Source organism: Podarcis liolepis (genome assembly GCF_965112155.1).
Source record: "Podarcis liolepis genome assembly, chromosome: 12".
Lineage (NCBI taxonomy): Eukaryota > Metazoa > Chordata > Lepidosauria > Squamata > Lacertidae > Podarcis > Podarcis liolepis.
In genome coordinates, this window is record NC_139563.1 from 2,480,644 (window position 1) to 2,491,009 (window position 10,366).

General features: G+C 45.8%; 1 protein-coding gene and 1 long non-coding RNA gene across 2 annotated transcripts; one reads left to right on the top strand and one right to left on the bottom strand.

The window, feature by feature from the left end:
- Positions 1-230: 230 nt before the first annotated feature.
- RARRES2 (retinoic acid receptor responder 2) lies at positions 231-8,691 on the bottom strand. The gene is made up of 5 exons (XM_083467245.1): positions 8,176-8,691; positions 3,866-3,970; positions 1,627-1,731; positions 1,245-1,354; positions 231-430 (listed from the first exon to the last, which is right to left on the bottom strand). Coding segments are annotated over exons 1-5 (822 nt in total). The 5' UTR covers positions 8,677-8,691; the 3' UTR covers positions 231-429.
- LOC310689581 lies at positions 3,977-8,157 on the top strand. The gene is made up of 3 exons (XR_014517524.1): positions 3,977-4,143; positions 6,441-7,620; positions 7,775-8,157. It is a non-coding gene; the product is annotated as an uncharacterized lncRNA (long non-coding RNA).
- Positions 8,692-10,366: the final 1,675 nt, after the last annotated feature.

Consider the following 10,366-nt stretch of genomic DNA (forward strand, 5'->3'; position numbering starts at 1 on the left):
TCCATAGCTGAGACAGGGACCCCAGGAATTCTGGCCCCCCAAGGTGAGTTGACTAGTTTGTCTCAATGGCTGGACCGGCTCTGGAACAGACCAGAAGAGACCACCAGGGTACAGATGCCCACAGATCAGGGGCCAGAGTGCCCTGGCAGTGGGCACCAGAGAAAAGGTTTTGGGGAAGAGGGATGAGCTCCCTTGTTCCTGAAATGACCACACACCATGGCTATGAAGCATCCACTTAAACCTTTATTAGGGAAATAAAGAAAGAAGGAAAGTCAAGCTTGGAAGATAGAAGACTCCTCTGGGACCAAGAGTGGTTCCATTCCTGTGGCACCGAGACCCAAACTGGGGGATGTTCTGCTTGTCTCCAAAAGGAAGAGGGTCCCTTGTTTCCTTGATGGTTGGAGAACAGCCCAGTAAAGGTGAATCCCATCTAGACAGGGAGGAGAATGGAGGTGGTTATTACAGATGAAGTGAAGGATTTCAGGCAGGAGTCTGTCCCAGCCCTACCTGGAGATGCCAAGATAAATTGAACCTGGAACCTCCGGCCTGCAAGGCAGACAAAACAGCACATCCTAGAATCATGGAACTGTAAAGTTGGAAGGGACCCTGAGGGTCATCCAGTCCAACCCCCTGCAATGCAAGAACCACAGCTAAAGGATCCCTGACAGACGGCCATCCAACCACCAACAAAGGGGAGTTCAGCATCTTCCGAGTGCGTCCGTTCTACTGTCGAACGGTTCTTACCATCAGAATGTTTGTCCTAATATTTAGCCAGAATCTCCTTGTCATTTGAACCTGTCCTCCAGAGCAGCAGAAAACAAGCTTTCTCGCTCCTCCTTGTGATACTTAGAGATGTTGAAGGCTGCTGAAAAGATATCTTGGGCACTGGGCAATGACTTTTTAAAAAACAACAACTCCCAGGCCTTGGAACAGCTTTGATCATATTTAGATACCATTTAATATCATTTATTTTTGTCTCAGCAGACTAATGGCAATTGGTTGGCTTGAGCTTTCGTACAGAGGTTGCCTGCTGGTGCCCAACATTTTTTTTAATGCTGAGTTGGATTTGAATAGTTGCTGGGAGGTTGGCACACTTTGCTTTATTGTTGATTTGTTGTGTTTTTCAGTTATGTTTCATATGATCACTGCATGCAACCTCAAGAATGCATTGTTGACGAGGCGATCGATAAATGCAACTAACGGAAAACAAATATGGGCTGCAGGAACTGAAGCTTAGCACTCACCACTCTTCTGGGCGCCCCTTGAGAAAAGCAAACTGTCCGATGTGGTATCGTTGCTCCTCATACGCCTCCTTGACTGCCTCACATTCCTGATTCTGCTTCCTCCTCACTTCCTGCGGGGAAGGGAAAAGGTGTGCCATGAGCTCCTGAGCCAGTCCTTCCCAAGCTTTTTGGGGTTACCTGCTCCTTGGTTCCATAAACTCACCCCCAGTGCCCCCTACCCTATAAAAGGCATTGCTCAGAATAGCAGCCGGCACAATCCACCAAGGAAGATAATAACACCATAAGATTCAAAATAGTCACAATTAATTACAGGTTTATTCCAAATCAGATTATTCAGAACTCGGGTCCAGGAGCATTTCTGTCAAAGTATGACGTGACCCACCTGGAAGATTGGGTTCTGCTCTGAGAGGCACCGCTTGGACTCATCCAAAATGTTCTGAGGGTCGCTGGAGTTAAACTTGAAGCAAGCCAGGCACTTCTGTTTCCTCTAGGCAGAGAAAAGGAAAAGGAAGGGAAAGGAACGAGGTCTGTTTTAACAAGAGAGGCCCAAATAAGGTTTTGGTTTGCCCCCAAACTATAACAGGAGCAACACCCCAAAACGGCAAAGGCTGCTCTTGCAAGAATATCCCTGCAGCCTGCCTTCTGAAATGTGGCTCCATTTGTGCCCCAGAAGGGGTTTACAATGCCTGCAAATTCCATCCAAAGAGGAGCAGCGATTAAAAAAATTCCACATAATGGTGAAGTGGGAGGCACAAAGCTTTGATTCACCCTGAATCAGGACCCAGATTCAGACTCAAAGCTAACAGGCCTGCGTCTTAAATCTGTCCGATCTGAATCCGGCTGGTTTTTTTAAGCGCTGAATCAGGATCCAAAATGAACCTTGTTTTACCGCTGGTATTTTATCTCCAGTAAAGTTAGCAAAAATGTATAAGACTTTATCCAATGTATGCTGGAAGTGTAAAGATAAAGTGGGTACATTTTATCCTATGTGGTGGTCGTGCAAAAAGGTAACAGGTTTCTGGGAAATGATTTATAATGAATCGAAGAAAATGTTTAAGATAACTTTTGTTAAAAAACCAGAGACCTTTTTATTAGGAATAATAGGTGAAGACATACCAAGAAATGTTAAAAGACTATTTATGTATGCACCTATAGCCGCCAGGATGCTACTTGCCCAGAAATGGAAAGAAGAGGAAGTACCAACGAAGGAGAAATGGATCTCTAAGGTGATAGACTATGCAAAGATCACCGTGAAAATCCGGGGCCAAGATGAAAAAAAGGTTACACAAGACTGGATTTAATTTATGGAATATAAATCTACTGTAAAGACTTTAAAACATTAGCAGGACTGATATAGCATCTATGAAGCAATGTGAATTGTGATTATCAATGGACTTGTAACTGAATGGAAAACTAAGAATGTGTAAGGTTACAAAGGGAAGAAATTGGAAAGGGGGAGAGTCTAGGAGGGATGAATAAGTAATTAAATTGAATGTTAAATTATTGAAAATTGAAAATAAAATATGAAAATCCAAAAACAAAATGAAGCTTGTGGTCAGTGTACCTGCATACTAAAAACATTGAACGTTCCTAAGAGAAGCTCGTGCTTCCTCAAATCCTTTTGCTTTGTGACTCTTGTTCTACTGGGGCTAGCCCAGCTTTCACCTACCTGGAACCCTCTAAAGGTTTTAAACTACAGCTCCCCGCCAGACCAGCATAAAAGGCAAGGGCCAGGGCCTTTTCAGCGCTGGCCCCAATCTGGTAGAATGCTCTGTCACAAGAGACTAGGGCCCTGCGGGACTTGACATCTTTCCGCAGGGCCTGCAAGACGGAGCTGGCCTTTGGTTTGGACTCAGTCTGACCCTTATGTTTCCCTCCCCTTATGGTCTTGATTTATCGGCTATTTTAAAATGAGGCTGCATTTTAAATTGCATTTTAACCCGTATTTTAAATTGTCGCCCCCCCCTCTTTCCCCCTTACTATGTTTTTACTGTGATTTTATTGGTGTTAGCCGCCCTGAGCCCGGCTCTGGCCGGGGAGGGCGGGGTATAAATATATTATTATTATTATTATTATTATTATTATTATTATTAACAACAACAACACAGCATAACAGGACCCTCGGAGTCCCTTCCAACTCTACAATTCTATGATTCTATGAACAGTAACAGAAGAACATACGGCAAGTCTGCTGCATCTGGCCAGGGGCCCATGGAATCCAGTGTCCTGTTCTCAGAGTGGCCAACCCAGTCCAACATCTCTCTCTCCTCCTGTGGCTTCAGCAACTGGTATTCAGAATCATGGCTAGTAGCCTTCAAGAGCTCTCTCCTCCTCCATGAATTTGTCTAATCCTCTTTTAAACCCACCCAATTTGGTGGCCATTGCTGTCTCCTGTGGCATTGAGTTCCACAGTCTAACAATGCACTGTGCAAATTAGTGAAGCTGACCAGAATCCCACATAACTTGCTCACTGGGGGGGGGGGGGACCTTCATGAGGATCTGTGGGTTCCTCCTCTGTAGGCTTACTGCCTCTTTGTTTATGATGTTTTAGACTTCGAATACATTTTAAAAGGAATAGAGAGCAGCTTGGCAATGGATAAATTAGCACCTTCCTGGCTCACCCCGCCTGGCTTGATCCGGCAGTTTTGCGTCCCCCGTTGCTGCTTCCGGCAGATGGTCTGCACAAGGTCAACTTCCAGCTGGACATAGGTTCCCCTTGGGAATTCCTGCAACCAAAGAAAGCCGAGCTCAATGTGGAAAAGAACTCCTTGCCAAACTAGGGGTTCCCCAGTGGAGAATCGCCTTGCATGGGAGAGTGACAAGGGCGGTCAAAGGTCTGGAGGGACGGTGGAGGGACTTGGGGATGTTTTAATGATGGATTCAAATGAGAAGAAAGGAGGTTCCTTATCATAGGCTAAATATCATAGAATATCTAACAGAAAGGTGCGACAAACAAGGTATACTGCTATTCGTGGACGCTGAAAAAGCGTTCGACAACGTAAATTGGGAATTCCTATTGAAACAACTGGATTACATGGAAGTGGGTACTGAATTTTCCAATGGCATAAAAGCAATATATACGGAACAAAAAGCAAGAATAATAATAAACAACGTAGAGACGGAAGAAATAACAGTAACTAAGGGAACAAGACAGGGATGCCCACTGTCCCCACTGTTATTCATAACGATATTAGAGGTTCTACTAAAAACCATCAGAGAGAATAAAGAAATCAAAGGTATTAGGGTCGGCCAGCATGAGCACAAAACCAAAGCCTTTGCAGATGATCTGGTTGTAACGTTGGAAGAACCATTAGACTCAGCAAAAAAGGTACTCAGAGAATTTGACCAATTTGGGGAGGTTGCAGGCTTTAAATTAAATAAAAGAAAAACAAAAATAATAGCTAAAAACATGCAGGCAGCCGAAATCGAGGAATTACAAAGAGAAACAGGAATAGAGGTAACTAAGAAGGTGAAATACTTAGGGATATGGGTAACGCCAAAAAATATAGATCTCTTCAAAAACAATTACGAAACGGTATGGAAAGGAGTTAAGAAGGACATAGAAACGTGGGGTCGGTTAAGATTGTCATTTTGGGGTAGAATAGCCACAATTAAAATGTCGGTATTTCCAAGAGTTTTGTTCCTCTTTCAAAATATCCCGATCATTAAGGGTACTAAGATATTTAAAGCCTGGCACAGAGACATCTCCAGATTTATCTGGCAAGGGAAGAAGCCGAGAGTAAAGTTTAAAATTTTGACGGACACGAAAGAAAGAGGAGGCTTCGCCCTTCCTGATTTGAGGATATATTACGAGGCATCTAGCTTATGCTGGATAAAGACATGGATAAAACTAGAAGACGGGGAAGTGCTAGACTTAGAGGGTCACGATAACCGATATGGGTGGCACGCTTATCTGTGGCATGGGCGGAAGAAGGGCCACACAGGATTTGGGAACCATGTATTCAGGGGCCCTTTGTTGGAGGTCTGGGAAAGATATAAGGAGATGTTAGAACCCAGAACTCCCCAATGGTTATCTCCATTAGAGGTAATGGCCATCAAAAAGATAAATATGGGAACCAACTGGGCAACCTATGAACAACTACTTATGAAGGAGGAAGGAAAATGGAAAATGAGGCCGTATGATCAGGTTAAATCTCAAGTATACGATTGGCTACACTACCACCAAATAAATGATATGTTCAGGAAAGATGTAAAAGATAAAGGCTATGCCGACAAAAACTCTAGATTCCAATCTGAGATCCTGGGGAGCAACATAAAAATACTATCCAAACTGTACAAGTATTTACTGGACTGGAACTTAGCTGATGAAGAGGTTAAGGCGGTAATGACTCACTGGGCTAGAGATCTTGGCCGTAATATTTATTATGAAGAGTGGGAAAAACTCTGGAAACAACACCTAAAATTCACGGCCTGTGTGACACTTAAGGAGAACCTAATGAAAATGTTTTATCGCTGGTACCTGACTCCGGTTAAGTTAGCCAAAATGTATGGATCCTGCAATAAATGCTGGAAATGTAAGATAAGGGAAGGTACCTTCTACCACATGTGGTGGGAATGCCCAAAGGTCACAAGGTTCTGGGAGAGTATATATGATGAAATGAAAAAAATGTTAAGATATACCTTCAACAAAAGACCAGAGGCGTTCTTGTTAGGTCTGGTAGGAAAGGAAATTAAGAAGAAAGACTACAAATTGTTCCAATACGCAACAACGGCAGCAAGGGTCCTAATAGCAAAAAATTGGAAGCAGGAGAGTATCCCAACAACGGAGGAATGGAGAAGTAAATTATTAGAATATGTGGAGATGGACAGGATGACATGTAAAATTAGATATACAAAAGATCAGAGGTTTGTTGAAAATTGGGAAAGTCTAACGAAATATCTGGAAAGTTTAATTGATGAACAGATAACACTAGTAGGTTTCCAAGAAGCTCTGTAAGAGGTAAAGGGTAAAGCTAAAAGAAAATGGACGGATGAGAATGACTTACGGCTTTACAAATATGGAAATGCGGATTAATTGTTTAATGTTATTTTGGACGATTCGTGGAACGACTGAAGGAAGTCAACTTCTTTTCTTTAAGTGAACAGATATGAGTTTTGATTAAGTTTGCTATGTATTTTGACTTCTGTAAACTAATAAAAATTATGCATGAAAAAAAAAAAAAGAGAAGAAAGGAGGTTCCCACTAAGGAAGAACTTTCTGACAGTAAGAGCTATTCAATAGGGGAACAGTCTAGGTGGACTCTCCTTCCTTGGAGGGAGCCATTGGTTTGAGTCCTACCCTCCAGAGCAGGAGGAAACAAGTTTGCTCCATCTTCCACGGGACAGACCTTGAGTTATTTGAAGATGCCTCTCCTATCTCCTCTCAGCCTCCTCTTTTCCAGGCTAAACATACCCAGATCCTTCAGCTGTTCCTCATCAGGCTTGGTTTGCCTTGATCATGAACAATAAATACAGTGGACACTCGGGTTGCGAACGTGATCCGTGCAGGAATGCACGTTCGCAACCTGCAGCATTTGCAACTCACAGCTGCGCGTCTGTGCATGCACGGGTTGCGATTCGGTGCTTCTGCACATGCGCAACCTCCGAAATCCGGAAGAAACCCATTCTGGTACTTCCAGGTTTCGGAGCATCCGTAACCTGAAAAAACACAACCCGAAGCGCCTGTAACCCGAGGTATGACTATAAAACATCAAAGAATACACAACCAGACTGAACATCTAAAAGGGACAATAATAATAACAACAGTAACAGCTCCAGTGCCCAAACAAAAACCCCTAAGCAATAAGGCAGCCAATGAGTCTGATCAGCAGCCTCAGCTTTGGTAGCTGCAGTCCAGGTCCCACCCTCCCAGGCCAGGTGGGAAGAGGCCGGCCAAGGGGGAGCAAGCTTGTTTTCTGCTGCTCCAGAGGGGAGGACCCAAACCGAGGGATCCGATGACAAGAAAGGAGATTCCGACTCAACAACAGGGAGAACTCTCTCATGGCAAGAGCTGTTGGACAGCAGACTGGACCCTCTCAGAAGGTGGTGGACTCGCCTTCCTTGGAGGCTTCTAAGCAGAGGTCAGACGGCCGTCTGCCAGGACTTCTTCAGCTGTGATTCCTGCCTTGCAGCAGGTTGGGCTAAATGATCCTCAGGCGTCCCTTCCTGCTCTCCGATTCTAGAATCCTGTGATTCTGTAGTGATCAGTAGAACACTGATAATCTAAGAACCAGGGATCCAATCCCAGACGTGCAGAAGGAGAAGCAGAGTCTTGGGACCCCCTTAAGTTGAATGCACACCTGGCAACATTTATCCGAGGAAAACAGAAACACCCTCCAAAATTCTCTGATGAAAATAGGGGCATCCTATCAGTGGCGTAGCGTGGGTTGTCAGCACCCGGGGCAAGGCAAGTAATTTGCGCCCCCTAACCCGTGGATTTGCGCCCCCTAACCCTAACCCCCAGATGTTGCGCCCGGTGCGGCCGGCCCCCCCTGCACCCCCCACGCTACGCCACTGCATCCTATTCATAGCTGTCAACATTTCCCTTTTTTAAGGGAAATTCCCTTATTCTGATTAGGATTCCTTGCAAGGGAAAAGTTGACAGCTATGATCCTATTCCATACCCTCCAACACATCTCCGATGAAAATAGGGATGTCCTAAGGAAAAGCAGGACATTTCGGGACTCAGAAACTGGGACAGCTTCTGTAAATCGGACTGTCGCTGGAAAACAAGGACGCTTGGAGGGTCTGCTAACGTCCTCAGCTTATCCAACAAATTGGGAAGTTCATTCCCCGCCACTATTGCACACAGAGGGCGAGTTTTATTGGGCATAGGTGGGTGGCAGTCCGTGGGGCTTTGTTATATGGGGTGACGATCCTCCGCCTCCCCCTCCAGCCCCACGCATGCTCCCCCCTCGCATGTCCCGCTCACCGTCTCCGTGACGTGGGTCACAGCTTGCTCCTTGAACGTCGCCTGCACGAGGTCCCTGCTGTGGAAGAAATCTAGCACCAGCTCCAGAGCCCTTTGCTGGAGGGGCGACTGGTTGGCATCCGCCAGGGCCAAGAGGCCCAGGCACAGCACTAGAAGCCCCTTCATCCCCTTGCCCGCGTCCCCAGTGGATCTGCTGCCCACACCCTGCCCTTGCGAACTCCCCTGCCGGTCTGTTGATCTTGGTCGGTCATTAACTTGTTCCCATGAGAGCTGTCTCAGACGCAGGCCCCCTCGCCTGCCCTCTGCCCTCTCCGGTGGCTGCTTCTTGGTTGATGCCCAGGAGATGAAAGGGAGGGATGGGCAAAGGGCGCCCGTGCAGGAAAACAACAGGAGGAGAGGTCCCTTTGGCCACCCCTCCCAACCGGCTGCCAAAGATGCAGGGTGTTTTTCCCAGGTCTGCTTTCTCTTTGGTGCTGCCACAGGAGACACAGGATCTCTCATTGATGCCAGTGGATCCCAACGTGGGTGGTACCTGCTGCATAAGAAGATAACAGCCTGCTGGATCAAGAAGAATGTTTTTAGCAGGTGCCAGAAAGAGCACAGAGAATACAGAGGAGGCGCCTAGTTGGTATCAATAGGCAGGGAGTTCCAAAGTGCAGGCACTACCGCACTCAACTGTGGGGTTCTTACAAATGGGTATTGCATGGCACCTGTAACAGTGCTGGTTCTGAAGATCAAAAGGGTCGTGTGCGTGCCTACAGGGTTAGGCAATTTTCCAGGTAAACTGGTCCCATGTTTTTAAGGGCTTTGTAGACTTATTGCCAGAGCCTAGGACTTGCTGATCAGAAGGTCGGCGGTTCGAATCCCCGCGACGGGGTGAGCTCCCGTTGCTCGGTCCCTGCTCCTGCCAACCTAGCAGTTTGAAAGCACATCAAAGTGCAAGTAGATAAATAGGTACCGCTCTGGCGGGAAGGTAAACGGTGTTTCCGTGCGCTGCTCTGGTTCGCCAGAAGCGGCTTAGTCATGCTGGCCACATGACCCGGAAGCTGTACGCCGGCTTCCTTGGCCAATAAAGCGAGATGTGCAGTGCAACTCCAGAGCTGGCCACGACTGGACCTATTGCTCAGGGGTCCTTTACCTTTAGACTTATTGCCACACCTTGATCCTGGCCCGGTAGCAAATCAGCAAACAATTTTCTGTTTTACAATTTGGAATATTCATTTAAACAACCTTATAATATCAATGACATCCTTTCTTCTCTTTCCACAGTTCATTTTGCATATCATAAATCCCTGCATATTTTACATAAACTAAACCATTCAGTATTCCATTATTACATCCATCAAAATGAATTTACACTGCTGAATTTATCCAGGTTGTTTTCCCTGAAACAGCTCTGAAAGGCAATATTGATATTAGAGATTTGGCCTTTCCCATTCCACCAGCCACTTTGTTGTGTCCCCCCGCCCCCAAATTGATTTCAGTGTTTGATCTACAAAGTCCACAGCTTTCACTCCAGGAACACATAAGCAAACAGAAACGTCTGGAGCCTTGCAGTTTCCCAACGCCTGCTGGGGAGCCTCTTTCATGAACCTGGCATTTTGGAGGTCAAGTTGCCGGTGGCGAGTTTGGTCCCCTTCCTAGCCAGAGGATCCCTCGTAGCTGAGTAAGATTGTCTTCCCTAAACAAGGTTTTAACAGTGAGTCCATAAGTGACAGTGGAGACCAGTTCTGGATCCACACGTCCTTCCACAGTGGGGACATAGGTTTCCGAGCAGAAGTTGATCACGATGTGGATTTGCCAAGTGTGCCTTCCTCTTAATGCGTTTCTCCCTTTCGTCCTGAGTTTGAGCATCTTCAAAACCCAGGACACCTTTGGTAAAGGCTGTTCTCCACTTGGAGCACTCACAGACCAGTATTTCCCAGTTGTCAGTGTTTATACTACTTTTTTAAGATTTGCTTTGAGAGTATTTGAACCTCTTTTGTTGACCACCAGCATTACGCTTTCCATTTTTAAGTTCGGAATAGAGTAGTTGTTTTGGAAGATGACAATCAGGCATCCACACAACATGACCAGTCCAATGAAGTGGACGTTGAAGAATACTCGCTTCAACACTGGTGATCTTGGCTACTTCCAGTATACTGGTATTAGTTCACCTGTCTTCCCAGCTGATGTGTAAAATTTTTCGGAG